The sequence below is a fragment of the Phoca vitulina genome, unplaced genomic scaffold, assembly GCF_004348235.1.
Source record: "Phoca vitulina isolate PV1807 unplaced genomic scaffold, GSC_HSeal_1.0 scaffold3, whole genome shotgun sequence".
NCBI classification, from domain to species: Eukaryota; Metazoa; Chordata; class Mammalia; order Carnivora; family Phocidae; genus Phoca; species Phoca vitulina.
In genome coordinates this window covers 6,859,551-6,881,042 of record NW_022589706.1, presented here as the reverse complement: position 1 = coordinate 6,881,042, position 21,492 = coordinate 6,859,551, and the positions used below count along the sequence as shown (strand labels likewise).

At 43.3% G+C, this 21,492-nt stretch overlaps 1 protein-coding gene across 4 annotated transcripts in view; it reads right to left on the bottom strand.

Moving 5' to 3' along the window:
* Positions 1 to 21,492, bottom strand: part of CC2D2A (coiled-coil and C2 domain containing 2A) — a 137,486-nt gene that overhangs the window by 99,641 nt on the left and 16,353 nt on the right. For all 4 annotated transcript variants that reach the window (XM_032399981.1, XM_032399987.1, XM_032399996.1 and 1 more), the window contains 3 exons: positions 6,910 to 6,998; positions 6,472 to 6,573; positions 463 to 564 (listed from right to left, as the gene is read on the bottom strand). In XM_032399981.1, coding sequence (XP_032255872.1) covers positions 463 to 564; positions 6,472 to 6,573; positions 6,910 to 6,998 — 293 coding nt within the window. The remainder of the gene's footprint in view (positions 1 to 462; positions 565 to 6,471; positions 6,574 to 6,909; positions 6,999 to 21,492) is intronic.

Sequence of the window (21,492 nt, the reverse complement as noted above, 5' to 3'; positions counted from 1 at the left end):
AAAAAAAAAAAAAAAAAAAAAAATACCAAAAAGTAGATTCATTATTTTATAGAACAATGCTGAGATAGTTTTGTTTAATTATGAGCAATTCAGGGGTCTGTTAACTTTTTTTAAAAAATGGCTTTTTTGGTTTTGATTCTTCTTGAGTTGGTACCCCCCGTTTTTCCCATAATGAAAGCTGGTACAACTTCAGAGCTGAAAAAATAGTCTTTTTGCTAACATTTCCTACCCTTCCATGCATCCCCCTTCACCCAGTCAGGCAGTATTCTAATCTCTCCTGCTGAGGTCTAGCATTTTAAAAGTAGGAATCAGTTCTCATGCTTTTTTCTTGCATATTCCATGGTAATAAGAGTCAGGGTATGTATATAAGCATCTGTCATTGGATATTTTTGAAAAACACAAACAAATAAACAAAAAACATGATTTAAAGCATGCATGATTTAAAAAGACAGGATTTCTCACCAGGGGTTTAGGCTTGATTTTTCGTACAGAATCACAGAATTTTACTCTTGAGTAACTTTGGGAATCATCTTCTTTTTGAGTCCTTTGTACCTCCTCATCTGCCTATATGAGCAGAAAAAAGGATAGATAGAACATTTATTTATTATTTTAAAAAGGTTTTATTTATTTATTTGAGAGGGAGAGCTCGCATGAGTGAGGGGAGGAGCAGAGGGAGAGGGACAAGCGACTCCACGCTGAGTGTGGAGCCTGATGCAGGGCTTGATCTCATGACCCTGAGATCATGACCTGAGCCTAAATCAAGAGTTGGATGCTCAACTGACTGAAACACCCAGGTGTCCTAGGATAGACAGAACATTTAAATCAAGAAACTAAAGATGTTCTAAAACAAGCCCATTAACTCTCAAAGGGGAAACCTTCTGACCATTGGTGCAGACCATCATTCCCAAGGAACGAAATGCTTACAAATGTCAAATATATTTGAAGGTTAAGGTTGCTGAATATTTTCTTAGCTCTGTCTCTCTCAAGACTAAACAAATACAAAATTTTATACTCAAAGGACCCTAAAATGACAAATGCTTTTCTTCTACAAATCAAAAGATTATCGAGTTCACAGAGGACCATTTCCAAACAATTTATGAAGAAAAGCATCAATAATTGCTGGATGTGAATAAATCTGACATACACCCTCCAGGGCACTAGGCCTGTCCTTGCGAGCCCCTGGATCTGCTCTCCCCCCTGGAAGCCAAATTCTATCTATGATAGCCCCATGTGCTAATTCTCATTATGGAGGTTCCCTTCGTCCTGTAATGACCAATCCACCAAGGGTTGTTCCCCCTTTGTCCTCATCTCTGCTTTTAATCCACCCCTTTCAGAACCTGGCTACTTCTCCTTTTCCACCCAGCACAATCCAAATGCCAAGCCTTCCTTTTGAGTAACTCCAAGCCATTCCAATAGTATATCTGGATCTTCATTGTAAGAAGGGACAAACTTATTCTACCTGTGATGGAAACCTTGTTATTATTATCTGGACTGAGACTTGTATCACCGCATGGAATAATTTTCATCAGGGAAAATGGAATGTAGTGTATTTGCACTGGGCCCCTCCCACATATCCTTCCCAAGTCCTACCTGTTTTTCCAGACCATGCAAAGCTACTTCCTTTCTCAGACTCCTCCATCCTAAAATGAAATCTCTTTTCTAGAATCTTATTGTCTGAGGCATATCAGGTGCTATTCTGTCTAGCTTAGTAATCAAACCATGGGCTCTGGAGGCTGACTGCCTGGCTGTGAATCCCAACTCCATCACTTACAGCTTAGACGCTTGTTTTGAGCATCAAGTAAAGCAATGCACCTAAAATATGCCCACAGTTATGGCTCAATCATGGTGGGTCTTATTACCACATTCTTAATTTTCTTTTTACATGTCTTTGATCTCCCTGGTTTGTATTTACATCACATGACCATAAATGTTTTATTTTAGTCTGCCAGAAACTAGAGCCTGAGGCATAGAATTTTACATAAGTGGGAATGGCATATATATATATATATATATATATATATATATATATATATATATATTTTTGATATTATGATAGATTACATCTAAGTGATACTCTGGTTTTTCTTCTGGCCAGGCTGGACATCTAGTTGCATATAGGTGAAATTTCATAGCACCTGGTTTTAGCTGTTCCAAGGATCTCAAGCTCTCATCACTGGCCTGTGGGACCCACTCAGACATTCTGAGACTTAGACAAAACCAGGAAGGCCAGGAGCCTTGGGCAAATCCTGCTGGGAACAGAAGCCATGAGACAAACACCCTCTCTTCCAGGTCCTAGGCAGGCAATTCTGAGAAACATTCTCCTCAGCAGGGCCCTGGCAGGATCGAGCCCTGGTCACCACAGCATTAGCCAGCTCAGTAACATTCACCAGAACGGGCGTTCCCTCCTGTTTCTTTCTCCCCAGTTCCCAACTCCTGTTCATTGATACAACTTCTCAGAATAAGCCACACAAATAAGGCATGAAAAATCCTTGCCTCAGGCTCTAGTTTCTGGTGGGAAGTGGGGTCCAGAGAGGAGATAAATTACACCTCCAAGATCACACAGCTGGTGAGTGAGGTTGCCAGCATTTAACGCTGGGCAGTTGGGGTCCAGCATCTGGGCTCTTCCTGTCTTCCATTCTTTGCTCAATAGGATGTAAATGGACCACTTTTTCAATATTCCTTCTGGGTTGAGGTCTATACATCAACAAATCTGCTCTGTGAGATATTCTGTTAATAGCCTGAGGTCAGGTCTAAAAAAGGGCAGTGAGGGCGCCTGGGTGGCTCAGTTGGTTAAGCGACTGCCTTCGGCTCAGGTCATGATCCTGGAGTCCCGGGATCGAGTCCCGCATCGGGCTCCCTGCTCTGCAGGGAGTCTGCTCCTCCCTCTGACCCTCCCCCCTCTCATGTGCTCTCTCTCTCATTCTCTCTCTCTCAAATAAATAAATAAAATCTTTAAAAAAAAAAAAAAAGGGCAGTGAGTCAATTGTTCATGTAACTTGGCTATTTTGCACCCTTGTCCACTGTATCATTGAACCCCAACACTGGAAGAGAAAGAAACTATGGAACCCGGCCTGTCTGTCACAACTTCATGGGAAAAGGAGTCACTCATTCCTGCCAGGTCAGCCTGTCCTGTCACACCATGCATGCAGGTCGCTGAGACATGAGCTGAGCTCTGCAGTCCCCCAGCTCCTGCCCACTCGGTTTTACTCTTCCCTTTGGTAAGTTATATGGCCTCTGATGGCTGAATCAGACTTTAAAAAGGCACTATCATGATTAACCTGAATCTAAAGAAATATAAAATACAATGAAATTGACTATTGAAGCTGTTTCATTCCCTAAGCCAAAATGTATAAGCCTGATGCCTCTTCTTCCTCCCTGCAATTGGCTAAGGTAGACACACATATTTATCTTATTTAGTGTGCCTTAGAACTGATTTTTCTTTACCAGAACTTTTTCTTTCTTTCTTCTTTCTTTCTTTCTTTCTTTCTTTCTTTCTTTCTTTCTTTCTTTCTTTTTTTCCTTCCTTCCTTCCTTCCTTCCTCCCTTCCTCCCTTCCTTCCTTCCTTCCTTCTTTCTTTTTTTGTGGAGAGCTAAAATCATCCAGTATTGTTATGGTTCCAGGGCTGTGCTGAAAGCAATTTTATATATCCTTTCCATATTGTTCACTAAAATTCACTTTCATAACCACTTGGGGTCATCAAGGAGAAAAAAAACAAAGGGAGGTATTTTTAAAAAGCCTGTGGACTGGAAGGTGAGTTATAGCCCAGATCTGAGAGCTCCTGGCTTAGCTAAGTGAAGACTGAGAGCATTAGCCGTGTCCCACCTCTGGAAGTGAGCGCTAGGCTCTCAATGCTAGGTTTCATCTGAAGTTACAGCATCTTATCTCTTCTCTGCTCTATTTCTCCTTTCCTATCATTTCCATGTTCCTTATAGTCCTTCCTTTTAGTTCTTAAAATATTTTTAAAAAACAACTTTTCTATGATAAATGAAACCTTAATTGATCCCCAAACTGATATAACCACTAACCAACTTCCTTTTGTTTAAGAAAATTCTAATACTGTAACCAGTCCCTACCCCTACACTACATAAGCTGATTTATAACAATATACCTCTGAGCCTCCTTCCATGTTCTGGTTTGAGAGCCCCTGGCTTGCAAACTGTCTTTTTGGCATAAGCACAATAAACTTTTACTAATAGTACTTCAGGGACCAAAAAAACCCCCCAACTTTTCTGAAAATAAAAAAAAAAGAGAGAGAGAGATAAGGCAGTTGATGTTTGTCTCATGTTGTTTTGCAAATTGGCCATGAATGCACGCAGAGGGCAAGGAGAGACTGAAGAGAAGCAGACCATTCTAGATTTGGAGGTGGAAGTTTTAATCAGCAAGGGAACTTACGAGGCATGTCTTGGGTGGCTGCAAGATGAGATCCCCGCACCTGCCTGCCAAATCTTAGAAGTTTATACAGAGGTCCTAACTGGGTTCAGTCAAGTATACCAGGCAGATGGTCAACACCACATTCCTATCTCAAGGCTGTATCCCTGGGGCAGCTTCTGGGAGTGGGAAAGGCAAGTGGGACACACATTCCCAAGACAGGGGAGGGGGTGAGGAGCCTCCAATTGCTTGGGTCCAGCTCGCAGGTCAACCAGCAGTCATGCCTTTTTGATGACCTCTTCTAACACCTCAAATCCATAGAATGGCTCTTAGGGGATATGGAATATATTGATATAAGTCAAGGTCCTGCTCACAAAAAGCAGTAAATACTCTGTAAGCCAAGGGAGTATATTTTTACTTCTACAACTTAAAGCTTTATTGGGGATATCATATTCATGGCCCATGGACAAGTGAGAGCTGCCATGACTTTGTGAATGGTTATCAATCAGAAAGTATAGACAGGCTCAGGGATGCCTGGGTGGCTCAGTCAGTTAAGCATCTGCTTTCAGCTCAGGTCATGATCCCAGGGTCCTGGGATCGAGTCCCACATCAGGCTCCCTGCTCAGCGGGGAGCCAGCTTCTCCCTCTGCCTGCCCCCCACTCATGCTCTTTCTTTCTCTCTCTCTCAAATAAATAAAATCTTAAAAAAAAAAAAAAGTATAGACAGGCTCAGATATAAGAGACCAGATCATCCGATCATTTAGCCCATCTGACCAGATGCCAGGATTCACACACCTAACAACATAACGGAAGTGTTTGTGTCAAGCTGATGAGATTTTATGTAGTTTTTATTTTTCAATATTTTAAAATTATGGCTTTTACAATGAAGAAAATAATTTGGAATCAAAGAAAAATAAATGTCTCCTCAGCAGAATGGAGCAACAAACTGTCATAAAGCCATTTCATCAGACCATGGAACGTTTCTACTAAAGAATCATGGGCCATGAAACATGAACACGGATATAACTTTCCTTGTAATCGTGCAATCTTTGGCTTGTTTGGGATGAATACAGGCAAAATGTTATAACATCTCATCACAGAAAAAGAGAAGGCATCCTCTAAGCAGTCTGGTTTTTCTACAGAAATTCCTTCACACCTGCGCTTCTTTGTCTCAAGAGTGAAACCAACCCAAACCATCACGATCCACAACAAACAAGTGGATTAGACTTGTAGACACTTCACTGAGCCATTTGCTCTGTTCTTTCCTTCCTTCTTCCACCCTCTTACAGGCTTGTCCTTCATCTGCACCCTGACAAGACTTTCTTCTGTCTTTTACTGGCTTCCTGTCCTCCTCATGGGCCTTAACTGTCAGTTTTTCTCCAAGTGTCAAGACCGTCCTCATTCAGTCTTGTTCTGTCAGGAAACAAAGGCTGCTCAAAACTCCAAAACTCACCACAGTAGAAATGTTTCCGAAACTGGTTTCTCCAAGCCTGGTCCCTTCCTTTGTATCTGTTTCTAGAGGCTCACACATTGACATGTCCCCCTAGCACCTCGGATTCAAACAAAATTCACTCCAGTGCATTCAAACCACCTCCCCAGCCTGTGGTCAACTGCTTTCCATGGCTTGTAGGAAACCACCGAGGCCCTTTGTGTGACATTCAAGGCCCCCACCAACCCACCTCACTTTCCTACTGCACTCCTATCTCTCTCTGCTTCCCAGCAAGATCCACAGGCCAGCAACACTGACCCAGGAAGACAGACTGGGAATGACAAAGAGCTGGAATCTGGTCCTGACTCTTGCATGCATGCCCTGTGACCTGGGAACGGCCTCGCGGCTGCTTTGAACCTTAGTTTCCTCATCGGTCAAATGTGAACGAACACTATAGAACCCACACCTCAGGGTGTTGGGATGACATATGAGAACACAGGGAAACACGTGGCCTGAGCAAGACTCTATAAATAGTAGCTCTGATGATTATTGATAAGCACTGAATGCCTCCTCTGTGCACAGCTCTGTTCTAGAAACTCTAGAAACAGCTCTGGAGATGTTATATTCTGCTTCATTGTTTTTGATCACAAAGTAGAGAAGGTCCGTTTCTCACCTCCGTGCCAAATTCAGTTTCCAATTCTTTCTTGCTGGGACTTTGTAAGCGCCTGGGCCGAGGGGTGGGAATTTCCTGCAGCAACGTGCTTTCTGCTTTGGACTACAAAGTCAAACAGAGAATCACTGCTGGGTAGCGACAGGAATGCTGTGAAAACCTCAGTCACCATCTTGGTAGAAAACAATCTGTAAAGACTACATGCTGCACCTCTTCAAGAGAGAAGAGCAAGTGAAATGGTTAAGGAAAATGACACTGACTACTTCTTAAGCATAATTTTCCACCTGTGCCAATGTTAAATACCACATTAATATTTAAAACAAGAAAAACAAATCTAATGGCATTCAAACCCGTGCAGTTTTGAGCAGACAGAGCATTCCAGACGAGACCTGAGGAACGGCAATCAGCCACCGAGCAAAATATTCATGTGGTTTTTCTCACCCTTGCAGCTTGTAATTTCTCCCTCATGCGTTCCCTCATGGAAAATTCTGCAAAGCCTGTCCTGGAAGCTGAAGGAATTGGAGGTAAGCCTAAAAAAACACAGGAAAATCACTTTAAAACAACGTTTTTTTTTTCCCCCCAAAGGGAAGATGAGATTAAAAAATAACATGAGAATGTAATTTTATTTTGTAAAGTTAGAACTTTACATAAGCAAACATGAGCTCATGCTGACAGACGTCCATGTGACGTACTGAGTGCATGTCTTGGCTTTTTTGTGACTGACAGGGCGAACCTCGGTCCTGCCAGGAGCGCCACGTCGACTTAACCAAGAGTAAAACGAATGACATTCGACGGTTCAAGGCGCAGATGCACCAATTCAATTACCAGTGGGAACAGACCTTCCAATTTGTTGAACTGAGAAACAGGCTTGTAGGTGAACAGACAGCTAATGAGTTCGGGTTCAGCTTCCAAGAGTGTCGATCACTTCAGAGAAACCTTTCTACAGTCCCAAGCCATGGCCCTAGGCTACATCGTAGACACGGCATGTATTTTGAACCTATTATTAAATATATATGTAAATCTCATGTACTGTTGTGTACCTTCGAGTTTCGGGGAGGACACAGGTGTTACTACCACTAGGGATCTTGAGGACCCAGACTCTGAGGCCCCCAGAGTAAGTGACTGGCTCTCTGATTGCATACCTGGGATGTGAGATGTTTGGGACTGCTCCTGGTTCTCTCGTTCCCAATGCGCTGAACCAAAGTGTTTGGGGAACAGAATGTTACCACGTTTGGAGCAGAAGGGCTGAACCGGGGTAGAGTAGGGTATAAGATGGCAGGAGTTTGGGATCGAATTATGGGGAGCCTCTGATGTCACACGAGGGAGCCTAGAACTTATTCTCCAAGTGGTGGGGGAGTCCTCGGGTTGCAGGTATGGGGTGGGTGGGTGGAGAGAGAAAGGCACCAGGGACCCCAGCTTGGAAGTCCCTATGAGTCAGTAGGAGCAACCACACAGAGGCCACAAGAAGGAAAGGACAACAGGACCAGTGACCAGAGGAGGTCATGAGGTTTTCGCAGTAGCGCATCTTCCCGGCACTTGTCAGGTGTGCAAATCCTCAGGCCAGGCCCAGACCTACTGACCCGGAAGCTGGAGCCCAGCAATCTAGGGGATTTAAACACACACTCAAGGTAGAGGACCCCTGGTTTAGAGAAAGAAGGAGGAGGGAATGATGCCTGAGTTTTGACTGAGTTGACACTGATGGGCCTTATTTGGTCACAGGACACATCTAAGGTGCTGGTGGGATGTGAAAACGTGTGCTTGTCCAGCACCCGGGGCTCTGGGCAAGGCTGGGCCTGGAGGAAAGACTGAGGAAGCATGTCTACCGTGGCGGATGCTGGTGTCTGGAGAAAGCCTTTCCTGAGGCAGAGCATGCAGGAAGAGGGGTTTCTGACACCTGTGGCCATCAGCACTGTTGAGAGGAGGAGGGCTGGCAAGGGCAAGAAAAAGCGAGAGAAGATACTCTATTAGAAGGGAGAAGGACCAGCAGCGGGGAGAAGGAGGAGGAGGGATGGGCTGCAAAGGTCTCTGCTAGCAACAGATTTGCAGCTGCTTCAGCGCTGGCGTCGTGCACAAGGGAAGAGGGTCCTGGGCTTCCAAGCTCATTTCTGCAGCCTGGCACAGTTTGTTAGGTTGGGTGATAGAAAGGCAGAAAATCCTTCCATAGGCTCCAACCATGGCACTCACTCCGTGCCTGGAAGGAGGCAGGAAATAGTGACCGTAAAGATAGTGGTCTTGGGTGTGTGGGTTGAGATTCAAGTTCTTTAAGAGAATCTCCGTCAACCCAACCCTGAAATGGCCTTTGACATTCTTTTTTAACTCGTTTGAAAAAATGATCGAGCCATTACTTTCTATTTTAAAGATCACATCAACATGGCAGATCCTATCCGCTGTTCTGTTAGGGTCCCAAGACTTTTCCTGTACAGCATTGGCCACATTTTGAACTTACATATTTGTGTGATTATTTGGTTGATACCTGTTTCCTCCCCCGGGTTCCACGGTCCCCAGCCACACAGGGCAGGCACATGGCAAGTGTCATTAAGTGTGTGTGGTCCCCTGAGTGGGTAAAGAAAGGGCTTCTGGACTCGTGCTCGCCAGTCTTGTTCTCCAGCTGGCCACCCACCTTGCTTCTGCCCCGAAAAGAAGGATGTTTATAGTCAACAATAAGTGTCTTTAAACATGAAAATATACCTTGCTTATTTACTTCCCCTCCTTTTTTTTTTTAAAAAAAAAAGAGAATCAGTTTTTCAACTTTACTTAAAATAGCTACCATTTATATGTAGTTCACTAGAATAATTTTATATATTTGTCTTTAAAAGGGAGACAAGATATTTTATTGAACACTATATCTTCTGAATAAAAAAAACAAAGTGGCTTCTCTAGGATTGCTTTGAAAAGCTTTGAAAGATTTTGAAATGGTAAAAAGTAGTTCTTGCTTGACATTTTAGAGTCCATGCTAGCGGAAGACATTTCCAGGGCGTGGACATTCCCGAGTCCGATCTGCACAACTAGCTGGGGAGGTGTCATTTTCCCCACGAGAACGTGACCCATTCAAGGGCAAAGACTGTGTTGGTGACCTACGTACCTGGCACTGAGCAGCACTAAATCAATGAAGGAAAACACATAAAGGAGGGCGTGAGGGAAACTGTACAAACAAAATAAATGTAATTCTCATTTGGGTGAAACCAGATGGTGATGACACAGTTTTTTCAAGATGACATGATGAACCATGTGTACTCTCATTCACTCCCTTTAACATAATAACTGATAGAGATTAGGTGCTTTCATTTTTATCTGGGTAGAATAATATAGCAGTGTTTCTTTAAACAACTAGAACTAAAATAACCCTCCTAATAGGGGCGCCTGAGTGGCTCAGTCGTTAAGCGTCTGCCTTCGGCTCAGGTCATGGTCCCAGAGTCCTGGGATCGAGCCCCGCATCGAGCCCCGCATCGGGCTCCCTGCTCCGTGGGAAGCCTGCTTCTCCCTCTCACACTCCCCCTGCTTGTGTTTCCTCTCTCGCTGTGTCTCTCTCTCTCTCTGTCAAATAAATAAATAAAATCTTAAAAAAAAAAAAAAATAACCCTCCTAAGACATTGTTTCTCCTAATTTAGTGTCAGTTCCTTCACTACATTACTACTCTGCTATGTGATCCCAAACCGTGTCTATTTTTCCTGCCCTGGGGACCAGAGCTGACTTGCCAAGCCCGAGGACAGCTGTGACTTCACAGTTTCACACACAGGCTCTTGGACACAGCCGAGCACACCTGGTGTGAATAAAGTTTCCGCAGAGTCCAATGTGAAGGGTGTGATGAAAATAATTTTAAAAATTAGGAAAGACTTGATTTGGAGGCCTACAAGAACTTGCAGATAATGAGAGAATTGTGAGACATTCCGTTAAACATATATATATGACGTCAATTGGTATGATATACGGATTTCCTTGGCAAGGTAGTGTTTCTCACAGAGGCAGCAGGATGATGTCCTCACAACGCTGCTCCGGCTTCCCAGGAAACCCACCCATCGCGAGGCTGCATCAGCCTCGTGTTTGCAAATGCTTCCGGATCTTCTCTGCTCTGTGTCCTTTACCCTCCCTGTCACTCATGCTCACCATACCCCATCTCTCTCTCCTTATAAGCTTCACGAAACGGTGGACACTTTCCATTTTTCTCTTAATCACTTCCTTTAAACCTGACCCCTCAGGAAAACACAGCCACTTTCTAGGAAGATAGGCACTGCATTTTGAAATAATGTAATCTCATCTGTCCCCAAGTCGATGTGATCTTGTTTTTACGGAGAAGTTCCTACGGTTCCTTCTCCACCGTCTGGAAGTCCTCCCCTCCTCCCCTTACTGGTGCCAAGAGGCTCCCATCCTTCTTGCAAGGTGTTGTTCTGTGACTCTCACTGCTAGACCTGAGCTCTCTGTCTACCGCGGTGTATACCAGGACTTTCCAGGGACTTGACATAAAATCAGAAATGGGGTATTTGGGTTTGGATTTGTATTGGTATTATCTGGATTCACATAGAACAGGTGAGCATGATAATGATTGTATAGTGACCTCCCTCTTCCGCTCGCCATTTCCAGTGAAAGAATACACTTCTAAGTGTTTTTATTTATTTTACTTGTTATGATGAATAAATATTTACCAAACCCTATCGTACCTTTATGTTTTCATCAGCTGGGCACTACTGATAATTGTGATAATAGCGTGATCAAAAATTCAGTTTGTCAATATGGTGAGTAATGAAAGACTTTTCAGCATAGAAACAGGTTACTTAAAATTCTTGCAGGGAGGAGTGGAATGAAGAAGTTCAAGAAGAAAAGGGAATGGTGTCCAATTTCCAACTGTGCAGGGAGAGCTTGTTTCTGATTTTTGAAGGAGTTGACAGGGGTCATCCGAACACTGTGGCATTTATATTCTTTTGGGTAACTTCAAGAGTGATATAACATTTTTATTTTAAAACATTAATATTTCTATTAATATACTTCTATTTTGTTAATATTTATATACTTATGTCACCAATAAAATATTTAAAATTTTTTATGGCAACTTACATATAGCATAATTCTTTTTTTAAAAAAAGATTTTATTTATTTATTTGACAGAGAGAGACACAGCGAGAGAGGGAACACAAGCAGGGGGAGTGGAGAAGGAGAAGCAGGCTTCCCGCGGAGCAGGGAGCCCGAAGCGGGGCTCGATCCCAGGACCCTGGAGATCATGACCCAAGCCGAAGGCAGACGCTTAAAGACTGAGCCACCCAGGCGCCCACATATAGCATAATTCTCATAGGGACAATGGACAAAAGGGTGGGGGAAACACTGGCCTGACCTGCCTTTTTTTTTTTTTTTTTAAATTTTTTAATTGTTATGTTAATCCCCATATATTACATCATTAGTTTTAGATATAGTGTTCCATGAGTCATTGTTTGTGCATAACACCCAGTGCTCCATGCAGAACGTGCCCTCCTCAATACCCATCACCAGGCTAACCCATCCTCCCACCCCCCTCCCCTCTAGAACCCTCAGTTTGTTTTTCAGAGTCCATCGTCTCTCATGGTTCTTCTCCCCCTCCGATTTCCCCCCCTTCATTCTTCCCCTCCTGCTACATTCTTCTTCTTCTTTTTTTCTTTTGTAACATATATTGCATTATTTGTTTCAGAGGTACAGATCTGAGATTCAACAGTCTTGCACAATTCACAGCGCTTACCAGAACACATACCCTCCCCAGTGTCCATCTCCCAGTCACCCCATCCCTCCCACCCCACCCCCCACTCCAGCAAGCCTCAGTTTGTTTCCTGAGATTAAGAATTCCTCATATCAGTGACTGACCTGCCTTTTAATTCCTGCCTCTTCTCTCCCCCATATAAATAATTCCCCCCTACACCTGTTACAAAATTCCTGGATAGAATACAAATATGGAGTTGGGGGGTAGGGAGAGTGTGGGACAGAAGGCAGTTCGACCTCAGTAGGAGAAACTGGAGGGGAACAGAGGCAATATCCTACAGGCTTGAGAGGGAAAACGTGATGAGTTGGACAATCCGTCCGACTGTCCCCAACATCTAACCGTCTTCATATGGATGTAAGAAAATGGAGTGTCCTTTCAGCCACTGCCAGCCCTCTGGGAACGTAGGACATCTTCGGCTGTCAGGCAGGAAAACCCCAGCACAACGAAAGGGCCTCAGGTTAATGGTGCTTGTCACTAGGACGTAAGAATGTGGGTGACTATTTTCTTCTGTTTCCTTCTCCTGATTTTCTAATTTTTATCCAGCAGAGTAGCATCACTTGTGAAAATTTTAGTACATAAAATGAAAGTCAAAATAGGCTGAAAACAGCCGGCTCTGCCCTGGGTTTTGAGCCTCAGCGTGGCTGATGGTTCACATTTGCTGAGGGGTCTGGAGGGATTTCTGTGGTCACATTCTTCTTTTCTGCTTCTTTATTTCATAGTCTCATTAACATTGCATTTTATGTTAACTGAAAACGTGGGGCCCTTATTTTGGCGCATGTCTCCTTCTCACTCAGAGGTGCTTGGACCCCAAGATCTGGCTCTGCCCATTACCCCTTCCTGCATCTCTGTGCGTTAGCACACCCCCAGGCTTGGGGATTGTTTAGGGCTGACTGCTTTGGTCCCCCCAGCATTCACATGTTGAAGCTCTCAACCCCATCCATGTGATGGTATCTGGAGGTGAAGCCTATCTATAGGAGGTAATCAGGTTTCGGTGAGGTCACGAGGGTGGGGCTCCCATGATGGGATTAGGGCCGTCCTAGGAAAAGAAAGCCCTGAACCTTGGCTCTCTGTCTTTCCATCATGTGAGAATGTGGCCATCTGCTAGCCAGGAACCGAATGATTCTGAGCTTTGGTCCTGGATTCCGCCGCCTCCAGAACTGTGAGAAATAAATGTCTGTTGTTTGAGCCACCGATCTATGGTATTTCATTATAGCACCTGGAGCTGACAGAGACAGGGATCATCAGCTTGTGCAAGACTGGGCCTGGCCAGCCCTGCCTTCTGTCCCTATACTCCAGGTGGTGGGATAGGGCAAGGGGCCTTTAGGCAGGGCTGAGATTCTGCAAGGTGGCTTCCTAGATATATTTTGCCATAACAATTCTGCCTGCAGTTGAGCCTTCCACATTGCCTTGGGCAGAGCGGAAAAACCGTAAACCTCCTTCAGGAGGGCCAGTGACTGCCTGAGTGATGCTAAGGTAACTGAGTGCTCTCAGAACAAGCTTTGTGAACTTCTAAGAGGGGAAATGACACGTAAAGGGTCTGAACTCGGCGTATTTTTGCAGGTGTGACTCTCTGTCAGGTTGCTAGCATGCTACAAAACCCAATTTTGGACGTGCTATATTATCTTCTCCAGTTTTCAAGCATTCAACTGACAAATACGTATTGAGCACCTATTGTGTGTCTAAGGCACGAAGGATGGAACAGTGAAGAAAAGAAACAAATCTTCATCTTCATAGAGTGTGTTTTCTGGCAGGGAAGAGAGACCACAAACAGGCAGTATATTTAATAAGTCGGATGGTAATAGGTGGTATGAAGACAAATAAAACCGGATCAGGGATGAGGAGGGCCAGGAGGGAGGGGTGTATTGCAGTTTTAAGTAGAGTGGCCAAGCAAGGGCTTCAAGGTGACATTGGAACAGGTGAAGGAAATGAGCGATCAAACCATGCAGATGGCTGGGGGATGAGCATTTAGTTAGAGTAATATCTGGTGCAAAGACTGTGAGACAGGACCATACCTAATGCAGGACCAGAGCAGAAAGGGGAAATATGAGGGTGGGAGATGGAACGCCAGGGTAGCTGGTCATAGAGATAAGTGGGAACCAAACTGTGTAGGTCACCCTACACAATTCAGCTTAAACTCTGAGTCAGGTGATAACCGCTGGAGGGTTGGAACAGAGGAGTGACATGACCTTGTTTTCCTAAGACCATTCTGGCTGCTGGGGTGAGAACAGAAGCCAGGGCATCAGCTGGGACGCTGTGTGATACTCCAGATGGAAGTTGAAGGTGGCTTGGATTGGGATAGGAGTGGGTAGAAGTAGTGGTAAATAGGCGGATTTATGTCTAGCTTGAAGGTAGAGCAAACAGGACTTGTGGGGACTTATGGATGGGGGCTGATAAAAACAGGAGTTAAGGATGACCCAAGCAATAGAAGAAATGAAACGTGTGTTTCGTGAGATGGGAAGATTATAGGACAAACAAGTTAGGAGGAGGAGATCAGGAGCTCAGCTTCAGGAGAGTGAAATTTGAGTTGTCTCAGGATAGATCACAGACCTAACTAAATGTGAGACCCAGAAGCATAAAACTTATAGAAGAAAATATAGGAGAAAAACTTCATGAACTTGGGTTAGGCAAAGAATTTTTCAATATAATCCTCAAAGCACAATCCATAATAGAAAAAAAGTGATGTACTTGACTTCATCGAAATTAAAGCTTTTTGTACTTCAAAAGACATGATTAAGAAAATGAAAAGATGAGATATTTACTCGGAGAAAATATCTGTGAGTTACTGATCTGATAAAGTAGTTGTATCCAGAATATATAGACAACTCTTACAACTCCATACTAGGAGACAGAATCCAGTTAATAACGAGGAAACATTTAAATAGACATTTTACGAAGATGATACACAAATGGCTAATAAGGATATGACAAAAATACTCACTATCATTAATCATTAGGGAGATACAAGTTAAGAGCACACCAAGATACCATTATACACCTTATAAAGACTATAATTAAACACTGATTATACCAAGTGTGGACAGTTCTTATAAACTGTTGGTGGGAGAGTAAATTGACATAGCCGTTTTGTAAAACAGGTTGGTAGTTTCTTATAAAGTTAAATATAAAATTTATCATATGACCTAGAAATTCTACTACTTCTCAGAAGCAATGAAAACAGATATTCATGCAAAGACACACCGTAAATGTGTTTAGCAGCATTATTCATAATAGCCCCAAGCTGGAAATAGTCCAAATGTCCATCAACAGGTGAATGAATAAGTAAAATGTGGTACATCCATATGATGGAATACAATTCAGCAATAAAAAGGAACAAAATGTGGATAGATGCTACAACATTTATGAAACCCAAAAAACATTATGCTAAGTGAAAGAAGCCAGACACAAATACCAAATATTATATGATTCTATTTGCAGGAAATGTCTAGAAAAAGCATATTTGTAAGGATATAAAACAAACCAGTGTTTGTCTAGGGCTGGGGTGGGAGTCGGGATTAACCGTAAATAGGCACAAAGGAACTTTCTGGGGTGATGAAATGTTCTAAAACTGGACTGCGGTGATGGTGGCACAAATCTACATGCATCGAAAATCATTGAGTTGTCTACTTACAGTAGGCGAATTTTATGTTATGCAAATTATATTTCAATAAGGCTCTTAAAAATATGAGTTGCCTCATTAGACAGGCAAAAGAAGATATTGGGTAGAAAGCTGCCGTCCATTCAGTCCGACGGAGCCCTGGGCTGGAGATAACCATTTGGGACTGGTCAGGTACACACACGTTATGTATACATTAGGATTTCAAATCTTGAGATGACCAAGAGAATGAGGATTGAGGAAGAAAAGAGGGCCAGGCCCTGAGCCTGGGTGCTCCTAGAGGCTGGGGATGTAAGAACCAGCAAGGACACCGAGAGGGACAGCCCACGGGGGAGAAGTAAGAGAGGACTGCTGGAAGCAAAGGGCAAAGGGAGGAGGTGGTGGTGAGCTATGCCAAATGTGCTGGAAGTCAGTAAGGGAAAGACTGGCAACTGACCAGTGAATTAGGCAAACGGGCAATTCCCTGGCCCCCTCCACAATAGCAGTGCCAATGTGAGTTAGACTGGAGTAGGGTCAAGACTGGAGATGAACATGGGGGTAGATGACTCTGGAGCAATTTTGCTTAAAGGAGTCTTTTGGAAAATGCCTTTCCTGACAACTAATCATCATGCTGGGTGTGTTCCGTACTTCTTGTACTCTTATGGTATGGTCAGTAGGGGGGCCACAAGACACAGAGGAGAGGCTCAGCAAACAGTTCCTCCTACTCCCTAGTTCTAGAACCAGGAGGCACACCACGCAGGGCCACACAGAAAGACACCAAAAGGTGATCAGGAGGCAGAAGCCGGGAGCGAGGTGAGTCCTTAGGCCACGGCCTTTATTGGGATTTCTCAGGGAAAGACAAGGCAGGGCAGGGTGAACAGTTTAGGCCTGGCTAGTTTGAATTATTCTGGGGGGCTCCAAGCTATAGTGGTGTCCCTAGTTGCCTGGTACTTGACCCTGGGATGATGCGGGCAGAGGAATACTGCTTCCTCGGGTGGCATCCGCCCGAAAGAGGTGGACTCTGGATTGGGCAGCGTGCATCTCAAAGGCACACTCCTCTCTGAGTCCTTTGCCATCTCTAAGAATTGGCTCAAATTTCCTCAACCCAGAAAGATTGTTTTTTTTCAAGATGTCAAACATCATAATATCCAGAAAAAAAGTTATAGAATACAATGTACTATTTATTCATACTTGTTTTAGTGCTTTAATTTAGTCCCCTCAGTACCGTGTGAGGTAGCGAACGCCAGTGCTGGTGAACTTTTTGACCTTTCCTACATTTCCCAGCATGCATGCTCTGACTAGAATGTTCTTTCCCTTCTCCCACTGCCAGACACCCAGGTAACTCCCAAGACCCAGCTTTTTCAGGCAGGTCTCCTCTGGGTCCCATACAGTCCTTTGTGACATTTCTTTCCTGGGTCAGTCTCTCCAGGACTTGATGCCTTTTTAAAAGTAAGCCTAAAACGAATGATCTACTTCCTTATGTTTGCATCAGATTTCACCAGATTCCCTACTTTCTTTTCCACCAATACTGAGAAATTGGCTCTGAAATGATGCTTTAATCAGAGAAACTAACACGAATGAATGGGAAACAGATGTCAGTAATGAGGAAATTTATGTTCATAAGAAACTACTTAACATTTGATAGTTACTCCCTTAAGAGATGGTGCAAGTTGGAATCATGCGGGAAATGTGTATACTTCTTCTCTAGATGTTTATTTGATTTGGAACTAGTGCCTGTTCAGTGCCTTCTTTATTTGGAATGTCATGACTGTATGCATGTTTGAATAGCTGATTAGGAGCCAAAGCTTTTACTGCATGATTTTATGCTGCTGTTAATTAGGGAGGTGGCCCTTCTGAGCATGTGCCTGGTGCCGGGGGGAGGCCGCAGAATCTGTGTGCTGGCATCTGAGTATCTGAATACAGCCTGACTTTCACACCCCTTGGAGGCCTGTAGGAATGCTATAGTGTAGAAGGGCTCGTAGGTTCAAGGTGAGGAGCAGGGGTGCTGGCACCAAGGGGGAGGCCAGAGCCATGAGAGGTTTGGGAAGTAAATGTAAGAAGGAGTCAAAGATCCGGGTCCAGGAGAGCAGGCCTGGTTGGAAGGATGCGGTGGGCGTGGACGTGAGCATACCTAAGCCAGAGCATGGCCTTGCATAAAAAGGAGCGAGGCCAGCTTGAGACATCTATTCACTCGGTAAGCATCGTTGAGTGCCATCGGGGTACGAGCCCTGTGCTTAGCAGACCTGAAAGTCAGTCTCTACCCTCAAGAATTTCTAGTCCAGAGGAGAGGGGAGGCTATGCACCAAAAAAAAGATGACTTCAGACACTTGCATGGGTACAGGAGCCAGGAAGCCCAGAGGGGGTCTACTCAGCCCACCCTGGGGCATAGGGGAAACTTTCCAAAGGAGGTGGTATATATATTGATTTTTTAAAAAAAGATTTTATTTATTTATTCATAAGAGACAGAGAGAGAGAGAGAGAGGCAGAGGGAGAAGCAGGCTCCCCGATGAGCAGGGAGCCTGATGCGGGACTCGATCCCAGGACCCTGGGATCATGACCTGAGCCGAAGGCAGACGCTTAACCATCTCAGCCACTCAGGAGCCCTATATATTGATTTTTGAAAGGTAAGTAGCAAGGCTAAGATAAACCAATAAGCAAAACCCCCAAATACAGAAAAGTTAGTTTAGGCAGGGAGAGTAAGGTAGGTGATTCCCCCAAGTGACACTCTTTTGCAGAAAAAAATGAGGCATAGCCAGAGTGACACTCTTGTGAAGGCTCTAAGCTGGCTCTATGCCCCGTAGGAAGAGTGTGCGGGGGGCCTGGGAGCCCCTGTGGACAGTGCTGGTCGCAGCATCGTTATTGTACCTTCCGTGGGCAACTGCAAACCCGTAGCTTTAAGGACCAGTCAGGGTTGCGATTTGTGTCAAATGATGCCATTTTTTGTGGCAATTAAGAGCACAGAGGTCTACAGATGGAGTTTGAGTCCTGACTCCACCACCTCTGGTGGGTAGTTCTTTTGGAACATAGTTTCCTAGCCAATGAAACAATGCCCCATGATGGTGCTGTTCTGAGAATTACATGATGTAATGCATGCAGTGACCTTGGCGCTCAAGAATGGTAATTATTTTTGTTAGTTATTTGGCAACAAGTTCTTCTTTTGGCTGGAGGAGACTACTATGTATGTACCAGCCCCTCCCCAGGTGCTTTCTGTGTATCATCTGATTTCACTGTTGTAAGGGCTGTATTACCTGGAGGTTTTTATGATCCCCATTTTATAAATGAGGCTCCCGTGGCTTGGGAAGATTAGGTTATTGCTCAAGGTCCCATGACTGAAAGTACAAACAGTAGTAGTGAGTCTGACTGCAGTTTCTCTAGGCTTCAAGGAATGTTTGCTGGCTTGACATATTTATTTCTCTTAATATCTTGGCAATGTAATGGGATGTGGGCAAGGAAAGAGAGTGAGGAATCTTGATAGAAATCCTATCAGAAAGCTTGCTACCTGGCTCAGAATGTGCTCTGAAGCTCTCAGAGTTCAAGATTGTCAAATTTTATCATCTGTCTGTCTGCCTTGTCTATTATCTATCTATCTATCTATCTATCTATCTATCTATCCATCTATTTATCTATCATCTATCTATCTTGGCTGGGTGATGTGGAGATGCCTCAAGTAAACAACTAATTGGTTAGGGGAAGAAAATAAAATGGAATTATGTGAGCTTAAAAAGTCCCATAGTGTTGTTAACATAAATTGTCTTGTTGGGGCTAGGGAAACCATTGAATCAGAGGTTTCGCCCAGGGAAATGTAAACAGTATTCATAAATCGGTCATGAGACAGAGCTTCATGATGCACTTACACAAAGTATTAGCCCAGCCCAGGTTGGGGGGTTGGCAGGATGGTTCAACATATGAAAATCAATCAATGTGATACCCCTTGGTAACAGAACTCAGGACAAAACCACATGATCATCTCAACTGATGCAGAAAAAAGCATTTGACAAGATCCAACATCCTTTTATGATTAAAAAAAACAAAAAATGCATTCAACAAAATAGGGCCAGAAGGCAACTACTTCAACATAGTAGAGGCCATATATGAAATCCCACAACTAACATCATGCTCAGTGGTGAACAACTGAAAGTATTTCCTCTAAGATCAGGAGCAAGGCAAGGATGCCTCCCCTCACCACTTTTATTCAATATGGCATTGGAATCCTAGCCAGAGCCGTTAGGTTAAGTGCTATAGACTGAATATTTGTATCCTCTCCAAATTCTTAGATTATAACTGAACCCCCAGGGTGATAGTATTTGGAACTGAGGCCTCTGGGAGGTAGTTAGGTCACGAGGGCTCCCCCTTAAAAGGCACTAGCTCCCTTGAACCTTCCACCATGTGAGGATACAGCAAGAGGAGAGCCATCCATGAACCAGGAAGTGGGCCCCCTTATGAGACACCAAATCTGCCAGTGGCTTGATTTTGAACTTTTCAGCCTCCAGAACTATGAGAAATAAATTTCTGTTCTTTATAAGTTATCCAGTCTATGGTATTCTGTTAGAGCAGCTCAGACATACTAAGACAGCAAGAAAAAAAGCTACCAAAGGCATCCTGTTTGGAAAGGAAGATGCAAAACTATCTCTGTTTGTGGATGACATGGTTTTACATATAGAAAACCCTGAAGATTCTACACAAAAACACTGTTCAGCCAAGTTGCAGGATATAAAGTTGACACGAAAAATCAGCTGTGTTTCTATACACTAATAACAAAAAAATCTAAAAAGGAAATTAAGAAAACAATTCCATTTAGAATAGCATGAAAAAGAATAAAATATTTAAGAATAAGCTTCACCAAGGAGGCAAAAGACTCGTACACTGAGAACTGCAAAACATTGCTGAAAGAAATTAAAGACACAAATAACTGGAAAGACAGCTCATGTTCATGGATTGGAAAACTTAATATTGTTAAAATGTCGGTACTACCCAAGGTGATATACAGATTTAATGTAATCCCTATCAAAATCTTACTGGCATTTTTCACAGAAATAGAGAAATTCATCCTTAATTCATATGAAATATTAAGGGACCCTGAAATAGCCAAAACAATTTTGAAAAAGAAGACTAGAATTGGAGGTCTCACACTTCTGATTTCAAAACATATTACAAAGCTACAGTAATCAAAACAGTGTGGTGCTCAAATGAATAAATAAAATCTTTAAAAAAAAAAAACAAAACAGTGTGGTGCTGGCATAAAGACAGACATACAGATCAATGCAATAGATAGAGAACCCGGAAATAGACCCTTGCAAATATGGTCAAAAGCAACAAGGGTGCCAAGACACTCAATTGGAAAAGGACTATCTCCTCAACAAATGGTGTTGGGAAACTGGTAATTCATATGCAAAAGAGTGAACTTGGACCCTTACCTTACACCATATAAAAAAAAACAAAACAAAACTCAAAATGGATTAAAGACCTAAATGTAAGACCTAAAATTATAAAACTCCTAGAAAAAACATAGAGGAAATAATTCATGACACTGAATTTGGCAATGATTTATGAGCTAAGTCACCAAAAACACAGGCAATAAAAGCAAAAACAGACAAATGGGATTACCTCAAACTCAAGAGCTTTTGTGCATCAAAGGACACAATCAATGGAGTGAAAATGCAAACTGTGGAATGGGAGAAAAAATTTGCAAATCATGTATCTGATAAGGGTTATT